The 21788-nt window shown below is 31.9% G+C and overlaps 1 protein-coding gene across 1 annotated transcript in view; it reads right to left on the minus strand.

The window, feature by feature from the left end:
• Positions 1-21788, minus strand: part of ROBO1 (roundabout guidance receptor 1) — a 582961-nt gene that overhangs the window by 41930 nt on the left and 519243 nt on the right. Inside the window, exons 22-24 of the mRNA XM_074299785.1 lie at positions 14854-14859; positions 11129-11464; positions 8711-8818 (exon numbers count right to left, since the gene is read on the minus strand). Of these exons, the coding sequence (XP_074155886.1) occupies positions 8711-8818; positions 11129-11464; positions 14854-14859 (450 nt within the window). The remainder of the gene's footprint in view (positions 1-8710; positions 8819-11128; positions 11465-14853; positions 14860-21788) is intronic.

The following is a 21788-nucleotide window of genomic DNA, read 5'->3' on the forward strand; positions in this document are numbered from 1 at the left end:
AAAAAAAAAACCTGAGAAGGAAAACAAAAATGCAAGAAAACAATAAAAAGTGAAAATGCTATGTTGTGGTCCACATTCAGTTCCCATAATCCTCTGTCTGGGAGTAGATAGCTCTCTTCATTATTGAACAATTGGAACTGGTTTGAATCATCTCATTGCTGAAGAGAGCCACGTCCATCAGAATTGATCATCATATAATCTTCTTGCTGCTGTATATAATAATTTCCTGGTTCTGCTCATTTCACTCAGCCTCAGTTCATATAAGTCTCTCCAGGCCTTTCTGAAATTATCCTGTTGGTCATTTCTTACAGAACAATAATATTTCATAGCATTCATATGCCATAATTTATTCAGCCATTCTCCAATTGATGGGCATCCACTGAGTTTCCAGTTTCTAGCCACTACAAAAAGGGCTGCCACAACATTTTAACATATATGGGTCCCTTTACCTCCTTTAAGATCTCTGGGATATAAACCCAGTAGTAACACTGCTGGGTCAAAGAGCATACACAGTTTGAGAATTTTTGGAGCATAGTTCCAAATTGCTCCCTAGAATGGTTGGATTCATTCACATTTTCACCAACAATGCATCAGTGTCCCAGTCTTCCAATATCCAATACAACCATGGTCATTATCTTTTCCTGTCATTTTAGCCAACCAGAGGGATGTGTGGTGGTATCTCAGAATTCTCTAAATCTGCATTTCTCTGATCAACAGTGATTTGTAGCACGTTCTCATACGACTAGAAATAGTTTCACTTTCTTAGTCTGAAAATTGTCTGTTCATATCCTTTGACCATTTATCAATAGGAGAATGGCTTGATTGCTTTTAAATTTGAGTCAATTTTCTCTGTATATTTTAGAAATGAGGTCTTTATCAGAGCTTTTGAATGTAAAAATGTTTTCCCAGTTTATTGCTTCCCTTCTAATCTTGTCTACATTAGTATTGTTTATACAAAAAAATTTAACTTAATATACTCAAAATTATCTATTTTGTGACTAATAATGATCTCTAGTTCTTCTTTGGTCACAAATTTCTACCACCTCAACAGCTCTGAGAGGTAAACTCTCCTATGTTCTTCTAATTTATTTGTAATATTCTTTATGTCAGGATCACAAACCCATTTTGACCTTATCTTGGTATACAGTGTTAGATGTGAATCAATGCCTAGTTTCTGCCATACTAGTTTCCAATTTTCCCAGCAGTTTTTGGCAAAGAATGAATTCTTAGCCCAAACACTGGGGTCTTTGGGTTTGTCAAACACTAGAATGCTAAAAGTATTGACTATTTTGTCCTGAGAACCTAATCTATTCTGCTGATCAACTAGTCTATTTGTTAGCCAATACCACCTGGTTTTGGTAACTGCTGCTTTATAATATAATTTTAGATCTGGTACAATTGGGTCACCTTCATTTGATTTTTTAAAAATTAATTCCCGTGAAATCCTTGACCTTTTGTTCTTCTAGATGAATTTTACTGTTATTTTTTCTAGGACAGTAAAATAGTTTCTTGGGAGTTTGATTGGTATAGCACTAAATAAATAGATTAGTTTAGATAGTATTGTCATCTTTATTATATTTGTTCAACCTATCCAAGAGCACTTAATATTTTCCCAGTTGTTTAGATCTAACTTTATTTGTGCGGAAAGTGTTTTGTAGTTTTGTTCATAAGTTCCTGACATTCCCTTGGCAGATAGATTCCCAAATATTTTATCCTTTCGACAGTTGTTTTAAATGGAATTTCTCTTTCTATATCTTGTTGTTGGATTTTGTTAATGATGCATGAAAATGCTGATGATTTATTTATTTATTTTGTATACTGCAATTTGCTAGAGTTGTGGATTATTTCTAATAGCTTTTTAGTTGATTCTCTGGGGTTCTCTAAGTATACCATCACATCATCTGCAAAGAGTGATAATTTAGTTTCCTCAGTACCTGCTCTAATTCCTTTAATCTCCTTTTCTTCTCTTATTGCCAAAGCTAGCATTTATAGTACAAGATGGAAGAATAATGATGATGGGAAACCTTGTTTCATCCCAATCTTATTGGGAATGGTTCCAGTGTATCCCCATTACATATGATGCTCATTGATGATTTTAAATAAATGCTACTGACTATTTTAAGGAAAAGTGATTTATTCCTATACTCTGCAGTGTTTTTAACAGGAATGGATGTTGAATTTTTATCAAATGCTTTTTCTGCATCTGTTGAGATAATCATAGGCTTTCTGTTAATTTGGATATTGATATAGTCAATTATGCTAATAGTTTTCCTTATATTGAACCAGCCTTGCAATACTGGGATAAAGCCTACTTGGTCATGGTATATTATCCTGGGGATTATTTTCTGCAATCTCTTTGCAAATGTTTTATGTAAGATTTTTGCATTAATATTCAGTAGGGAGATTGGCCTATAATTTTGTTTATCTGTTTTCATCCCACCTGGTTTAGGTATCACTACCATGTCTGTGTCATAAAAGGAATTTGGTAGGAGTTCTTTATTCCCTGTTTTTTCAAATAATTTATATAGTATTGGAGTTAATTGTTCTTTAAATGTTTGGTAGAATTCGCATGTAAATCCATCTGGTGCTGGGGATTTTTTTCGTAGGGAATTAATTGATAGCTTACTATATATCTTTTTTCTAAAATGGGACTATTTAAGTAATTTATTTCCTCCTCTGTTAATCTGAGCAAACTATATTTTTACAGATATGCCTCCATTTCACTTTTATCAACTTTATTGCAAAGTTGGGCAAATTAACTCCTAATTATTATTGCTCTACTTTCCTCTTCTTGGTTGAAAGTTCTCCCTTTTCATTTTTAAGACTAACAATTTGATTTTTCCTCTATTTTTTTTCTAATCAAATTTACTAAAGGTTTATGTACTTTGTTGTTTTTTCATGTAATCAACTATTAGTTTTACTTTTTAATTCAATAGTTTTTTATTTTTAATTTTATTAATCTCTCCTTTTATTTTTAGAATTTCAAGTTTGTATTTGATTGGGTTTTTTTTTTAATTTGCTCTTTTTCTATTTTTTGCAAGTAAGCATCCAGAGATAAAAAATTTCCCCTTATTACCACTTTGTCTGCATCACACACATTTTGGTATGTTGTCTCATTACTCTCATTCTCTTGGATGAAATTATTAATTGTGTCTATGATTTGGTGTTTCACCCATTCATTCATTAGGATGAGATTATTTTGATCTATTTTCCCCTAGAGTTTTACTTAATGTAATTTTTAGAGAATATTATACATTGTGATCTGAAAAAAAATGCATTTACTATTTCTGCCTTTCTGCATTTGATTTTGAGGTCTTTATGTCCTAATAAATGGTCAATTTTTGTATAGGTTCCATGAATTACCAAGAAGAAACGTATTCCTTTCTGTCTCCATTCAATTTTTTCCAAAAATCTGTCCTACCTAAATTTTTTTTTTAGTATTCTATTTACCTCTTTAACTTATTTTTTATTTATTTTGTGGTTTGATTAATCTAGTTTTGAGAGAGCAAGGTTGAGATCTCCCCCATTATAGTTTTGATGTCTCTTTCTTCTTGCAGCTCTCTTAACTTCTCCTTTAGGAATTTCCATACTATACCACTTGGTGCATATTTATTTAGTATTGATATTGCTTCATTATCTATGGTACCCTTTAGCAAGATATAGTTTTCTTCCTTATCTCTTTTAATTAGATCAATTTTTGCTTTTGCTTGATCTGAAATCAGGATGGCTACCTTTGCTTTATTGACTTCACCCCAAGCATAATAGATTCTGCTCCAGACGTTTTCCTTTACTCTGTATGTATCCCTCTGCTTTAAATGTGTTTCCTATAAACAACATATTGTAGGATTCTGACTTTTAATCCAGTCTGCTATCCACTTATTCTGTATAGGAGAGTTCACATTTGGAGTTAACACTCCTAATTCTATATTTCTTGCCATCTTATTACCCCAAATTATACTTTTCTCTTTCCTTTTCCCCTTTCCCTACTCCCCAGTATTTTACTTAGGAGCACTTCTTACCTCAAGCAATCGTTCCCCTTTAGAGACCCACTTCCTTTCTTATATCTTTCCCCTATTATATCTGTTTTCCCTTCTATTTAGCCTACCCTTTTCCTTTTCCCCTTTCCCCTCCCATTTTTTGGTAAGGTGAGAGAAGTTTCTCAGTGAAACCAAATACATGTGATATTGTTTCTTTGAGCCAAACCTGATGAGAGTAAGATTCACACAATATTCGTCACTCTCCCCTCTTTCCTTCAATTATAATAGCTTTTCTTTGCCTCTTCCTGAGATGTAATTTCCCTCATTTTACCTCCACTTTCCCCCTTTTTTTTGGGTACAACCCCCCTTTCCACCTCTAGTTTCTTTTTATGTTTTAACAGTAAAATCAATTTATACATGCACTCTCTATGTATACCCATAACAGAAATACAGTTATACAGTTTTCAAGAGTTTGTTTTGGTTTGGTTTGTTTTTTTTTTTTGTTGTTGTTTGTTTTTTTGTTTTTGTTTTTTACCTTTTTATGCTTCTCTTGAGTGTTATATTTGGAGGTCAAATTTTTTGTTTAGTTCTGGCCTTTTCATCAGAAATAAATGGAATTCACCTTTTTCACTGAATTCCCATCTTCTTCCCTGGAAGAAAATTCTCAGTTTAGCGGGGTAGCATTCCAAGTTCCTCTGCCTTTCCAAATATCAGTTTTCAGGCCCTTCGATCCTTTTAGGTGGAAGCTGCTAAATCCTGAGTAATCCTATTTGTAGCTCCTCAGTATTTGAAATGTTTCTTTATGGATACTTGTAATATTTTTTTCTTGGTCTGATAATTTTGAAATTTAGCCATGATATTCCTTGGAGTTTTAATTTTGGGGTCTCTTTCAGGAGGTGTTGGGTGAAGTCTTTCAGTGGCTATTTTAGGTTCCAATTCTATGACATCAGGGCAGTTCTCTTTGATGATTTCCTGAAAAATAGTGTCTAAGCTCTTTTTTCATCATGGTTTTCAGGGAGTCCAATAAGTCTTAGATTGTCTCTCCTAAAAAAAGGTCAGTTGTTTTTTCATTTAATTTTTTTTGGTTTTGTTTGACTGATTCTTGGATGTCTCATTGAGTCATTCATTTCCATTTTTCAGTTCTGATTTTTAGTGAATTATTTTCTTCATTTACTTTTTTACTTCTTTTTGTATTTGTCCAATTGAGTTTTTAAATGAGTTGTTGTGTTCTATATATTTTTCCCATTTTATAAATTCTATTTTTAAGAAGTTATTTACCTTTTCCATTTCACAAATTCTGTGTTTTTTTATTTTTCCATTTTGTCAAATCTATTTTTAATAAGTTATATGCCTTTTCCAAACTCTCTTTCAAAGTTTTAATTTCCTTTCCCCGTTTTTCTCTTAGCTCTCTTTTAAGATCTTTTAAAATTTCTTCTAGGAGAGCACTGTGTGAGAACCAATTTATATTACCCTTTGAGGCTTCATCTGGAGACAATCTGCTTTTTGTCTCCTCAGAGTCTGAAATATGTTCTTTTCTTTCACCATAAAAACTGTCTAAGTCAGAGTTCTCTTTATTTTTTTACTCATTTTTTAAAAGTTAAAGTTTGCTTTTAGGACAAGGGAGGTTTTCCAAGCTTCCTCTACAAGCGGTGTCTTCCTCTATAGGCGAAGGCTTCCTCTATAAACAGTTGCAGCTTTGCTGGGTCAGTGCTGACTCATTTCCCCATGCTGTGGACTGGCCAAGTCCCTGAGACTCTGAGAACCCTCAGATCAGGGTTCACTATTTACCTTTTCTGTTTGTGTTGGATGTTTTATAACTTTTCTGCTGATCTACTGGCTTGCAACCAGGGCAGAGTAGCCAACATTGCAGTGGAATCCTCCCCCTATATGTTCTACCATTTGGAGTATGCACTACCTGGTGGAGTCCACTCCCCACCCTGGTTCTGCCCCAGGCACTGGCAACCCTGCTTCGCCTGCTTGCACCTGGCCACCTCCCTCCGTGCCCAACCCAAAACAGACCTTTTCTGGCGATCTTTGAAATTAACTTCTGTTGGAAATTTGTTGCACTCCCAATATCCATGGATTCTGCCAGTCCAGAACTAATTCAGGTGCTGGATTTAGTAATTATATGAGGGTTGTGGGGAAGATCAGAAAGAAGTATGTGTCCTCTCCACCATCTTGCTTCCACCCCTCCCAATATATGTTAAACATGGTAGAGATGTTAAATCCAATATATGCATACATATTTATACAATTATCTTGCTGCATAAGAAAAATCAAATCATACAGGAAAAATGAGAAAGAATAAAATGCAAGAATACAACAACAAAAAGAGTGAAAATGATATGTTGTGAACCACACTCTGTTCCCACAGTCCTCTCTGGGTGTAGATGGCTCTCTTTATCACAAGGTCATTGGAACTGGTCTGAGTCATCTCATTGTTGAAGAGAGGCACATGAATTAGAATTGATCATCGTATAAACTTGTTGTTCTGTGTACAATGGTCTCCTGGTTCTGCTCATTTCACTTAGCATCAGTTCAAGTAAATCTCTCCATGCCTCTCTGAAATCATCCTGATTAATGTTTCTTACAGAACAATAATATTCCACAACATTTATATACCATAACTTATTCAACCATTACCCAACTGATGGGTATCCAATCAGTTTCCAGTTTCTTGCTACTACAAAAAAAGCTACCACACACATTTTTGCACATGGGGGTCCCTTTCCCTCATTTAAGATCTTTTTGGAATATAAGCCTGGTAGAAACACTGCTGAATCAAAGGGTATGCACAGTTTGATAATTCTTTGGCCATAGTTCCAAACTGCTCTCCAGAATGGTTGGATCCATTTACAATTCTACCAACAATGTATTAGGCACATATTTTTAAGTAAGATATTTTTTGAATCATAATTTTCCTGTCTCTGGAAAAAAAATCAATTAATGCAGTTCAAAAACCTTGACATTGTCTCTTTCACACACACACACATTTTAAAATATTCACATATAAGGCAAACATATTTTACATATGAATAAAATGAGTTTTGTTAAAACTCCCATTTTGCCCAAATATAATTTTTCCGTTTAATCCTGAGATTTTAAAAAATAAGGACTGACCATACCTAACAAATGACCATTTGATTAATTCTGTTGTAGTTTTAAGGAAAAAAATTATTTGTTACAATTTGCTACAAATTGTTGAATAACTGACTCTAGCCTGATTTATGTGATATTTTTACCCTTTTATCTAGTCTTCCAAATTTTTCATTAGGGTCACTGTCCACATAGTATTTGTTCTTAGCCTCCTACTTAAATGGTCAAGGATTATAATCAATACACTCCTTTCAGTGGTCTCTTAATATATAGTCATTATAATTCTTGATCACAACATTTCCATCAATCCCTTAGGTTTATGGCATTCTTATTTCTGCTAATCTACATGTTTTCTCACCAACTGCTATTTATTAAGTAGTAAGTGATATTTATATAATTCTTTCAAGTTGAAAAAATAGTTTTGAATCTCATTTGTACCTGAAAATGATCCTACAAAACAGGTATCAGAGCTCTAATGATCCTCATTTTACAGATAAGGAAAATGACATTCAGAAAGATTCTATGAGACAATCTATTCCTCAAAAGAATTATAAAATTAAAATCATAAAATTTTGCTCATAGAAGGAACTTTTGAGATCATGGAGAATCTTTGCTATCTTCTCCAATCCAACAAACTATGGCCTAGAAAACCTAACTGGGTTTAAGTGTTTTGTAAATGATTATACTATTTACAAAAGAGGAGCAGTACAGGTGAAGATTTTTGCATTTAAGGTTTCCTAATGAAAATAGGAAAGAAGTAGGAATACTATGCTAAAATCCCTTAGCAACTTTTCACTGTAAACTTAATTCCTGAATGAGAAGAAAATAATCAGGAGACAAAAGAAAGGTACATATATTATACCACTGTGAATTTTGTTATATAGACTCAGACACTAAGTATTAAGTTAATTTTCACTTCATTGTGAAGACAATTTAATTGTTATAATTATAATTATAATAACGTACATATTGTAATAGTACTTAAGTATCAGTAAACTTTCTCCTGTAAGTTCTAGGGGCAACCCAACAGGAAAATGTCTGAAATAGAATTTGGGATGGAGAAAACAAGTTCAAATGCCTAAGTTTAAGTTTAGGACCTACCCTTTCTGATTAAAGAACAACAATTAGAAATATAGATGGAAAGAAACAGAGCTGGTATATACCTAACCTAGATCTTATTTTCTTTTAGATTTATATTTTTTATCATATTTTACCATGTCAATTGTATATAGAAGCTACATAATTACATTATGGCAAGACCTTAGTTTACTTACTTAATACATTCTTATTTGGAGTGTGAGAAGGAAGTCTTTCTAGCCCAATTGCTAAAGAAGACAAGATCTAGCATATTCAGTCCAAGTAAAGTGACAAATATCAAATATCATGTAAGAATTAGAAGCAACATAATCTAAAGGGGTTTCAACTACAGTTCTGATACTTTATAGTACCTTAATTTTTTCCCCTTCATCTGCAGTAATACAATAATAACTTTAGAAAAGATTATTTTGAGAAAGGTACTTTATAAATCTTAATGCATAATAAAATATGTTATTAAGCTTACCAGCTTAAATCTTTAATATGTTATTGTTTGGAAAAAAAATACAGGAGACTCAATTTGGGGGAGAAGTGGTACTTACCAGATGTACTACTGCCTCGATCTGAACTATTGTAGGAGCCTCCTGTATTTTGGTCATAAGACTGATTGTATGGAATAGTTGGTGGGATGGTATCATTTGTTCGGTAATCTGAAGATTCAATAACAAAGTAAAATAATATTACTTTCCCTATAAGTTATTTTATGTAGACTTTTGTCATTTTCTAAGTAACAAAAATAAATTAAAATCTTTGCTTTCCATATCATTTTTTTAACAATCAGATTTTCAGAATATGAAACAATTCAGATTCCCAAACACATAAAGCTATAAAATACTGATGCAATACACATGAAAATATGTATATAGCTGTGTATATATATATATATATGTATACACATATATGTATATATGTATATACACACACACACACACATATGTATGGAAACAAACCTTCCTAAATTCCTTATGTCTCTTTTTCTACCTAAGGACAATTCCTATCTCTTTGACAAATTTCCACTGTATCTAGCAACAGTAAGTAAACAGTTTTCCTCTTTTAGCATGTTTTGCATAAAGTATAAAGCATTAATTTTCCTTGTACTTAGTAAAATGCAATTCTTAGACAAAACCAATTCCTTTAACAATAGGATGTTGGAAAACTCATTATAATTTTTTATATTAAAAAAAAAAGAATGGTCAGTATCTTTTTGATCTAAAAAACTCCAATAAATTCAGAAAGTAACAAAAGAATACCATGGCTTATAAAAATACAGAGCATTTAAGCACTGAAATCCTATCTGCTAAAACAACAAAAGTAAAACAAAACAAAACCAATTATTAGCATAGAGAGGAACAAAGCCAAATGCTTAATTCAATAATTGAATGTAACTGGTAACAGTTTTGTCAGTCTGATTGCATTCTAATATATTTTATAGCATTTTATATCATATGTTTTCATGGCATATAAACAATGTCAACATTTTGAAATATGGAAGGTATTGCAGGTGAACAACATTTTCAAAGGGTCTTTAAAAATTAATAAAAGCATTAACTGAGTTATCATGGCATTAGACAGTCTTATCACCTTAAATTTGAGAGATGCAATGTTTGCTGGAGCCCTGAAGAAAAATTAATAAGAAAAAATAAAATGTTTGTCTTTACAAATAATCCTTGGACTATATAAAATGTCTAATTTTGGTTCCTCCCCTTATGGAATTACTCCCTGTCTATTCTCTATATACCTTGTGTATAGTTATTTAGATGTTTGTTTTTTCACTACAATGTGAGTTTATTGACAGCAGGAATTATTTTTATCTTTGTTTGTATCCACAGTGCTAAGTTCAGTGACTCTCACATAGTAAACTTACATGTTTTTAGATTGATTGAGAGGAATTTTCTTTTGGAATATCGAGTTTATGCTCAAGATTTCATTTTGAAAAAAAAATAAGTATATGTAAAATAAATTGTTGAATTTTTTGAACACATAACCCAAAAATATTGTGTCTTCTCAAAATATGTCAAATTATAACGATTTCCTTTCCTAGGGTTATAACTTAGCAAATTAGTTTACTAAACTAGATAGCTAAAGGATCAATAAGAAATCAAATACCTTTCTCTTCTAATTTGCATGTTGCAGTATAGAAAGCTTTTCTGTAAATGAAAAATATTTATTTATTCTATGTTAACACAAAATTCAATGTATTGACAGATTTCAATCAAGTGGCAAAAAGTTCTGAGTTTGATATGAAAGAACAAAAGTTCAAACCCTAATGATGCTACTATGCTGTTGGACAATCCACTAATTTTTCTGGGCCTCAATTTTCTCAACTGTAAAATTAGGGTGTTGTACTAGATCTGGATCGTTTACAGAACCTTCTACCTTTAAATCTATGATCATGTGAGGTATAGATAGGCTATGTCAACAACAGACATTTAGTTTCTAGAATTATAAACTATATTTGGTCTAATGAATACATGAGATAGTAGGAATGTAAGTGATAGAAGCCCTTTCTCAATTTAAATTTAATTTAAATATTTTTTCACTGGTTTCTTCACTTTTATATCAAATTGTTATTAATTTATATGACCATATAGAAGTAATTATCTTCAATCTATGAGTGAAAATAATAAGATGGTTTATTTAAAATGTGAGGTATTTTGACTTCTGTGCATCTGTCCTCATTGACTATTACCTTTAATTTAAAGCCATATGAAAATATTTTATTTAATTCCATTATAGCTACTTATTTGTTACAATAAATTCAATCCTCAAAGGTTGTTGTAGTGCTCATTAACTCTTTGATACTGATAAATGGTAATTTTGAAACTCACGTAATAAAAAGCCTATTATTAACATAAAAAGTCCATGCTTGCTAGTTCCAACAAGTTTAAATCTAGAGTGGTCAAAGGAGTAAGTAAGCATGTTAAATAAAAAAAGATGGAAGGAGAAGCAAAACTCTTCACCTTTGTTTAATTTGTTTTGCTCCATAATGTTATATTGAATAGGTGCCACTTCCTGCTTTTGCTGACTAGAGGGTTTCCACTGTTTCTCATTGGAATCTCCACTGCCATTGTTAATGTTGTTGCTGATGTTTGACTGGATGAGCTGAGTGGTGGCATAAGGAGTGGGCTGCCCTGATGCATTAACAAATCGACCATCCTTCAGGTTTGGACTATTGAAGGTTTTCATTTCATTGATCTTGTTGCTCAGGTCCACATCACCATACACGGTAGGCTCAGGCAGCATCAGATTTGTTTGTTTGTTATCCAGCTGGTTGTTGTAATTTGCTATACAATCAGCTAAACCACAGGGAAAGAAAAAGGAAAAGGTTATTCCCTTGGGTTACAGGTACATATCATATGGGGCACGACCTTTTAAAAATGTTTTTATGTACCACACTGATCCTATTTCCATGGAACCACAATGGGCTTGTAATTAAAAAGTCTGTGTAAATTAGTTATTTACCATGTGCCAGAATTACTTTAAGCACTGAGGATACAAAGAAAAGCCAAAATAGATTTCCTATTTAAGGCACATGAAAAAGGCCAATGCAAAAAGAAACTCTGAATTTCTGTCATACATATAATAGTACATTCTTATTTAAAACTCTCAGTTTTGCAACTTACTAATACTAATGCTGATGGAAACATACAATAAAAACTTAAGTTGTATTAAGCTTGGATTGTTGATCATTCAGAAATCAGTAGTGAAGCCTGTGGAACAAGAGACATACAATGAAAATGAATAAAAGCTCTTTTAAGAGTAACAAAATTGGAAACTAAAAAGGTACTACAACCTACTGAGGATCATTTTGGAAATGGCCAATATGAAAATTTGCTTTGCTTAATGATACAATATTGGTTATGAAGATTTTCTTGTTTTGCTGCTGTCTCTGCTCAGTGGAAATGGAAAAGAAAAATATTTTTAAAGGGAAAAAATAAAAAAAAGGATATTCATTGAAAAAGAATATTCTATTAGATAAAGAATGAGAATGACTTTCTTTACCTAAACAAAGATAAAAGGGATTTAACAAATAAAGCAATAGTAAGTCAATAGCTTTAATTTTTTTTTCTCATTTTCTAATTGAGAGGGTAATTTGCCTTAGAAGCAACTCTTTGTCAAGAGGTGCCTAATAATAAGAAATGTGTTGTTTTGGGGGTACAAGTACCTAGAAAATGATAGAGAACTTTACATAACTTGTTAGACTAGATGATTATTGCTCACTTTTAATGATTTCATATGGGTACAACTGATAATGCCAGAAGGAATTTATGAAATATTTCTAAAATCATCTAATGTCCTGGACAAGACAATGCTTTCATCAGTCTTAGCAAATGAAAACAAAGGCATCAGAGACAATAATTGCTACCAAAAAGGCATCAAAAGGGAAAGTTAAATTAGATAAGTGAACAACAGCTGATTAAGAAGAGAACAGCCAAGAATGAGATCTTGAATTCTATATAATGGCTTAAAAATAATAACATATTCCTTATAAGAGATAAAGTATATTTACCAATGTCTGATAAAAATATATCTACATGAAGACTTTTGCAAATCTAATCTCAAGGGCATTAAGTTGAAAGGAAAAGAAAGTGGTGTGTGTGTGTGTGTATGTGTGTGTGTATGTGATCAAGGGAGAGACAGAGAGAGAGAGACAGAGACAGAGAGAAGATTCAATCAGTAATAAAGGAGGAATTTTTAGTTGCTGAGCTGGAAATAATGAGAACCTTTGAGGTAAGTGACTTAAATGACTAATCCACCTTAGAATTTGTGATAATGAGGCAAAAGAAAAAATAAGAATAGTCTTATATGCACTTTAGATTTCAAGGAAGCAGATTTCAAAAGGGTTTGATATTTTGGCCTAGGGGAAGTCAATCCAGAATGGATAGGAAGCTCACAAAAAAAAAAGACATCAAGGGAAAAAGTTATAAAAAGAAGGAAAGGAAGAGATGGAAATTAAAAAAAGATTGGCATCAATCCTCTGAGAATTCACCATTTAGATAAGTGGTTCTCAAACTTTTTAAATAGGGGGCCAGTTCACTGTCCCTCAGACTGTTGGAGGGCCAGACTATAGTAAAAACAAAAATTCACACTCTGTCTCTGCCCCTCAGCCCATTTGCCATAACCCGGTGGGCCACTTAAACATCCTCAGCAGGCCGCATCTGACCCACAGGCGTAGTTTGACAACCCCTGATTTAGATTATAGAAGACATGTACAGAAAATGGAATTAAGATGGAAATCATAGATGAATACCAAAGCAGGGAATGGTAAGAACTCTGTTTGGAAAGGTAATAGAAACTTCAAGAGAACACAAATTCAGTGAGAGTAAAGTATATCTTGTTTCTCTATTTCTGTCCTTAGCATCTGGTACAGTACCCAGCATATAACAAGTAAACCCAACTTGAATTAATTAAACTTGATAGAGATAGCAAATAGCAATAAAAACACTTGGGTTTTTGGTTACAACAGAGCAAAAAAGAAGAAGCCAATTGGGGAGAATACTGCTTGGGGAGAATGTGATCACAGCAATAGATGACAGAAGGAAGGTAGAGATGTTCAACCATTATCTTGTTTCTTATTTCAGGGAGGTGATCACTGGATGGAAAGCATAAAGCATAAATAGTTGCAGAGTGTGTTATATAGCAACATGAGTAAGAATGTATTAATAAAAGCTCCTATCTATTCTTAATTTGGAAGGCTCATGTAAAAAAATAGATATAGAAAGAATAGGCCAACTGATTACTCAGTCACAATCTTGGAGAATATGATTCCATGAAAAGGGAAGAGAATGGATCCTGAAAAACCATAGCCTAGTGAGCCTGATATCAATTTCTTGTAAGATTCTGGAATGTATTGTTTAGTATGGACTTAATATTTAGGATGTTTTGTTTCGTTTTAGTACTAAAAAAGGAAACAGATTAAAAAATACCTCATCATAAAAATTCAGTAATTTATTTAAATTTTCTTTCAATTTCAACAAAGCATTTAAGAAATATAGCATGCTATTTTTGTGATAAAATGGAGAGATGTGGGCTAGACAATGGAATATAAGTCTGTAATCAACTAATAAAAAAAATCATAAATAGTGCTATTTTTAGCTAGGGAAGATATCTCTAGTGGAATGTCCCAGGGACCCATGCTTGTCCATATGCAATTTAACATTTTTATTAAAGTCTTGGATAAAGAAAAAGATGATATGCTTAAAAAATTATAGATGACAAAAAGTTTGAAGGGATAGCTGACTTGTTAATCAGGTGACATAATATAAATGCAAAAAAAAAGATCCTTAGAGGCTAGGACTTTAGAGTCAAACCTAACAACATAAAATTTAATAAGTATAATTATAACATCTCACACAACATTTCACAGATTAAAAATTAAGGAATGAATGGCTAAATTGCAATTAATATGAAAAAGTTCTAGGAGTATTAGTAATGTTACACTTAATGTCATTCAATGTATACGCTACAATAGACCAAGACTGTTCAGGGGATGCTGGTAACTCAGATTTGAGTAAAGAAAGGAAACAGTGCCTCCTATAATTAGCAAAAATAGGTTTCTATGATCAGCAGGATGATGTCAGAGAGGTCTGGAGAGACTACATGAACTGATGCTAAGTGAAATGAGCAGAAGCAGGAAATTGTACACAGCAATAACAAGATTATACGATGATTGAGTCTGACGGACATGGCTCTTTTCAACATGAGATAATGTAGAGCAGTTCCAATGATCTTGTGATGAAGACAGCCATCTACACCCACAGAGAGAACTGTGAGAACTGAGAGTGGATCACAACATAGCATTTTCAATCTTTTTTTATTATTTGCTTACATTTTTTTCTCATTTTTTCCTTTTTGATTTTTTTCTTATACAGCAAAATAATTATATAAATATGTATGCATATATTGGATTTAACATATATTTTTACTATCTTTAACATATATTGGATTACTTGGTATCTAGGGGAGAAGGGAGGGGAAGGGGGAACAACTGGAACATAAGGTTTTACAAGGGTTAATGGTGAAAACTTATCCATGCGTATCTTTTGACAATTAAAAATTTTTAATATAAATAAATAAAAATTAAAAAACAAAAACAGGTTTTTTTAGTCAAACAGGGAAATGACAGTCAGAGCAGGATAAAGTGTTGGTTAAAAGCAGCTTCTCAGCCTCAACATGTATTGAACTCAGACAACTTAAAAAGTATTTCAATAGATCAGGATTTAATCTAATACTCCTTCTTTCCATTCAAGTATCAGAGTTAATTTTAATACATTTTAAGGACAAGAAAAATTCCAGCCTACATTATAGAGGATACTGATAGATGTTTATTTTTTATATGGAGTCCATTTGGGTCTACATTAAGAGAAGCAAATCGTCTAGGACTAGGGTGAAGAAAGTCCTGAAGTATTCTGTTCTGATCAAACTATATCTAAAGTACTGATGCTCCTGGGCTCCACATATTAGGGAAAATGTCAAGGAACTAATGATGCACCAGAATGCAAAGTAATGGTGAAGATGAGGGAGATCTTTTACACAGATCAGATGAATATATTTAACTTAAAGTAGACTTGAAGAGTCATAAAAACTGTCTTCAAGTTTTTGAAGACCAATTTTGTGGAAGCAAAATTAAGACTTATTGTGTTTGGCCACAAAAGACAAGAATAGGTGCAGTAGATGGTTTCTGTTGTATTTCAATTAAAACAAAAATTAAAACCAACTGAAAAATCCTAACTGAATTATTCACAGTCTTCATCTCTTTATTTTGTCCACAAAAATAGCATGCTATATTTCTTAAATGCTTTGTTGAAATTGAAAGAAAATTTAAATAAATTACTGAATTTTTATGATGAGGTATTTTTTAATCTGTTTCCTTTTTTAGTACTAAAACGAAACAAAACATCCTAAATATTAAGTCCATACTAAACAATACATTCCAGAATCTTACAAGAAACTGATATCAGGCTCACTAGGCTATGGTTTTTCAGGATCCATTCTCTTCCCTTTTCATGGAATCATATTCTCCAAGATTGTGACTGAGTAATCAGTTGGCCTATTCTTTCTATATCTATTTTTTTTACATGAGCCTTTCAAATTAAGAATAGATAGGAGCTTTTATTAATACATTCTTACTCATGTTGCTATATAACACACTCTGCAACTATTTATGCTTTATGCTTTCCATCCAGTGATCACCTCCCTGAAATAAGAAACAAGATAATGGTTGAACATCTCTACCTTCCTTCTGTCATCTATTGCTGTGATCACATTCTCCCCAAGCAGTATTCTCCCCAATTGGCTTCTTCTTTTTTGCTCTGTTGTAACCAAAAACCCAAGTGTTTTTATTGCTATTTGCTATCTCTATCAAGTTTAATTAATTCAAGTTGGGTTTACTTGTTATATGCTGGGTACTGTACCAGATGCTAAGGACAGAAATAGAGAAACAAGATATACTTTACTCTCACTGAATTTGTGTTCTCTTGAAGTTTCTATTACCTTTCCAAACAGAGTTCTTACCATTCCCTGCTTTGGTATTCATCTATGATTTCCATCTTAATTCCATTTTCTGTACATGTCTTCTATAATCTAAATGGTGAATTCTCAGAGGATTGATGCCAATCTTTTTTTGATTTCCATCTCTCCCTTTCCTTCTTTTTATACTTTTCCCCATGATGTCTTCTTTTTGTGAGCTTCCCATCCATTCTGGATTGACTTCTCCTAGGCCATAATATCCCACCCCTTTGAAATCTGCTTCCTTGAAATCTAAAGTGCATATAAAACCATTCTTAATGGACTAGATTATTTGTCAGGTAAGGGGTTCTTATTCCATATTATTTAAAAAAAAGGACTTTTGGAGAGTTTTCCAACTCAGAGCTTCTGTGATTTTCTGAAAGCAATATGTTAATCATTTCAGATTCAGATTAATTTCAGGTTCCTTCGAGTATAAAAAATCACTTACAATGATGGGGGCAGAGGAGAGGATGTTTTTAATGAGGGACAGTATAATCTAGATTCATGTTCCATCTCTAAAAATACTGGCTTTGTATGTCCTTGAGCAAGTGACCTAGTCTCTTATTATCTAAGAAAACATTCCAATTCTCCAAAAAACTCGCAGATTTATATAGGTAGAGGGAATTTTCTCTTTGATAACTCCATATACGAAATGAATTCACAAGTCTGGTCAAATGAATAAAAATAACTAATAGACTGTTAAAAAAACAACAAATGATCAAGGAAATTCAGGCAAAGAAGGGCATAAGATTTTTTAAAAATGAAATATTTTCCCCTCCTTTTTTAAGATCTAGTTAACTTCTAGTCCATCAAATAATGTTTATAGCATTGTAATGTACCATGCAGCAGCCATATCTTATTTCATAATTTTATTTCCAAAAATTTCTTGTCTTATAACAAGAGGGCATAATAAAAATCTGCTATATTGAACATTACTAATAATTAGTTAACTCTCAACTTTGATGACCAAATTTGGAATGATTTAAAGGCCCAATTTTGAAATGTTAAGAGTAAAGTGATATAAGTATTCAGAACAAAATTCTGTGGGAAACAAAGAGACTTTCATAATAGAAAAATAAAACCAATTCAAACTAAAATAATGTATGGTGTTTCATCCATTTGTACAACTTCATTATGTAGTACCCAATTTAATAAGTAATCTTTATAACAATACAATTCATTTTATGTATTGCTGAAGATTGAAGAAGAAAAGCTATATACAGAAAAAAACTGAATACACTTTTCACTTTTACTTTGTGAACATTCAATTACAAAAAAGAAAAGGCAGGTTTTGATTTTGCTGGCTCTCTGTCAAAAATAACTATTTCTAATCCTTGCATTCAGATATTTACTGCTTTGGAAATATTAATAAATGTTGCATGTGATTTCAGCAATTTAATTTTGTCTGAATATATTTTCAACAGTTGATGCCTTTGTGACCTCAACAGTGACATGGATACTCTCTCCAATAACGAAAAACACAATGTATAAATTACTTTTCACTCTATGTAAGTTTTATCCATTCTTGTCTCTAAATTTTTTATAAAGGATCCATCCAAAAAGGTGGGGAACTTCCTTTGGTATTTTTAATATCCTAAGGATGCCAATATAAGGATCGGTTGTCTCTCATTCTTGTTACATGATAATCTCAACACCTTTTTTCAGTTACATATGTTCTTGATGTTGTCTTATGATAACTTGTATGCAAGTCATTGCCGATAATGTGGTGGAGTAGTACACAGTACATAGAATGCACCAATGCTTTTCTTTATTTCTTCTGAGAAGAAGCATCACCAGAGGAATATAGATGTTAAAAAGATGGGCTTCTGAAGGTGTTAGCAATCTCAGATAACTGAAAATCCTCTACAATCTACCAAATGCAATCCAGTTGAATCTCATTATTTAGTTTCCTAACACTGTTCATCATCCATCTGTATGCACACATATATACACAAACAAAATAAAGGACTAACTGATTTGTTCATTCAAATACATGCTATAATTCTGGAAATGTATCATCTTATTTTGTCTTCTCCATGCAGCAGTCTCTATAGTAGATAGAGCACTGGCTCTGAAGCCAGGAAGACTTGACACATATATCTGTGTGACAGAGCAAGTCAGTGAATCTCTGTTCACCTCAGTTTCCTCAACTGCAAAATGATTGTTGCAGGATTGTTGGGAGGATCAAGCAAGATAATATTTGTAAAGTTCAGAGTCATTATTTAAAGGAATTTGGAGAGGTTTGGGGGAGAGGACAAATTCCTATCTTTACTCCAATATCTTGGTTCTACCTCCCCATTTCTTAGCACAGTGTCAAGAACATAAAGATGGTATATAAGTATATATTCTCTTTCCTTCTCCCTGCCCTGAACAAATCTCTATCATTATTATTATTAATTAATTAATGAGGGAGGGGGAGTTGAGGCAATTGGGGTTAAGTGACTTGCCCAAGGTTACAAGGCTAGGAAGTGTTAAATGTCTGGGATCAAATTTGAATTTAAGTCCTCCTGACTTCAAGGCTGGTGCTTTACCTCATAGCAGCCCCCAGACAAATAACTCTTTCAAATGGCTTTAGATATATCTGGATTAGGAGGTTCCAGGTCTCAATATGGTCAGCAATATAAAATTTGAAAACAGGAAAATTTGATAAACCTTGATCTTAATAAAAAAATTGCTGTTTTGTCTGTATTTAAACAATAACTTCTATATGATATTAGCAAACAAGATTCTCTGCTGAGTGTTAATACTCAGATCATTAAATAAAGATAATCTTTGTTACCATCTCTATTACATATAAATATATATATATATATATATATATATATATATATATATATATATATATATATATATATATATATATATATATATATATATATATATATATATACATATGTATATATCTACTATAGATATTACAGAAGGTTGAATGATTTTAACATAGACAGGTGAGACAACTTGTCTGAATGAAATCTTTAAGGCAACATTTTGTTCTACTGAGATAATATATTTTTGTACTCTATAAATTATATATATATATGTGTGTGTGTATGTGTATATGTATATATATATATATATATATATATATATATATATATATATATATATATATATATATATAAAACAAATCTTTTTTGCTCAGTAGGAAGAAGAAAATGCACTTTAATCCTACCATCTTTGATTTACTGTATGAAAAAGAAGCAATGGCACTTAAGATGTCAGAAAAGTTGTTGGACCTGACAAAATACAAATTAAAGAAATCTGTACTAAGGCAAAACTTGTTATTTCTAGGATTAGTGATTCTGTCAATGTGAATACTCTCCCTTAAGGTAGTCAAGGATGCTGTGAACAAAAAAATTCATCATTATTTGTCCATCAGTTTATTCAGATTATACAATGTTAAAAGCAAGATATTTCAAATTTATCAAAAAAAAAATTGGAAAGATCAGTAATGATGGGTTGTTGGTTTTTTTTTTTCCCCCCCAGAAGAGAACAACTTAAGACATCATTACCAATTTGTATGCTCTCTTTCTCATTCCTATAACATCTTTATGAAACTAGCCTAAGGATAGATGCAGAAAGGGTATCCTTGAGAGCAGAAAAAAAAGGCTATCTTTCCCTGTTGCTTTTATAGAGCTGACCACATCTTCAAAGTAGCATATTTTTCTTTACATTTTAAATTTACAGACATTGTTATTTTTAGTATGTGACTTTATATATATTTATATTTATACACACAAAAAATTCTTCATTTTTCCTTTTTTAATGCACAAGGTCTGAAGTAATTTTCTTATATTTTTTCCTATTTCTAGGTCCTTTTCTACTTCTTCTGAAGTGATAATACTTTCTCCTTTATTTTGTTTGTGAAAAGAAATCATAACTAACACAAACAATTACTTTTATAAATCAGTTAAATTTTAATTCTTTTTAAAGGAAAAGTAGCAATCATTGAAGAAAATGGTTCAGTATAATTAACATTCATGAAATCTATTCTAGTAACAAGAATTTAAAAAATAGCAACAGCATAAGAATGAATATTGCTTAAGATGATTTTTAAAACTGCTTTGAACTTTACATATTTTATTAAATCATTAAGAGTGATTATTTTAATTTCCTTAGCTTAGTAAATTGTATTTAGATTTTCATTTCAAATACTTTCTTACTGCATATTTTACTAAAAGAGTAGAGGAGTTCAGTAAAAATATTGAAAATGAGTAAAAATCTAAATACTGTTGATCTTTTCAGAACTGATTCAAGTTTTATTTTAACCATGGCATTTATCAATTAGACACAGCAGGATAATTTACAACCTAATTATAGGTTATGTCAGCCACTTCAGTTTTATTTTTATCTGTTTAAACATGTTGCAAGTTCTTCAAAATCAAGGACTATGCCATACACATTTTTTTGTATTTATACAGCACCTTGATATTCTTTGCAAAGAAGGTTTTAATAAATACCTTGACTTACTGAGTGAAAATTCAATTTGAAATTTATTTTATCTTAGTAACCTTATTCTGATCTTCCACTAAAATCCTAATCAATGAGTTATTGTTGCATAATGATGCCCCCTTGTTCTCAAAAGAAATACCATTCAAATAGATGCAAACAGATCCTATACCAAGATGGAAGGAATGTGTAAGACATAACACATTTTATGTTTGTATGAGGACCAATGAAGAGAGTTTGATCACTAATGAACTAACCATGAGGTGGTAAATTTTTTCAATTACAACATTAATTATAGTTCTGAGAGACTGAAATCTGTGCTACTGGATTCAATACCTATTGGGATGAACTCACAAATGACTGAAGGATTAATGAATCTTATCTAAATTTGAATGAGAGGTCTTGTCCAAGCATAGCTTCTTAGGTGGAAAAAAAGTAGGGCTTGGGATGGCATTATTTGTTAAGAATTGAACAATGAAGGGCTATGATCTTGACATTTCCTGATATGATGAAGGAAATATTACAGGACAGGTAAAAAAGATCATACTTTTGGCACTTCACCTAAAAATTCCATTCCTTCTCTTAATATTTATAGATAAATTAAGAATATTTACATTATTTAAAACATAAATCAAATCTTGTTGAAAGTCAGCATTCTAGAAC

This window comes from Sminthopsis crassicaudata, chromosome 3, assembly GCF_048593235.1.
Source record: "Sminthopsis crassicaudata isolate SCR6 chromosome 3, ASM4859323v1, whole genome shotgun sequence".
Taxonomy (NCBI): Eukaryota; Metazoa; Chordata; class Mammalia; order Dasyuromorphia; family Dasyuridae; genus Sminthopsis; species Sminthopsis crassicaudata.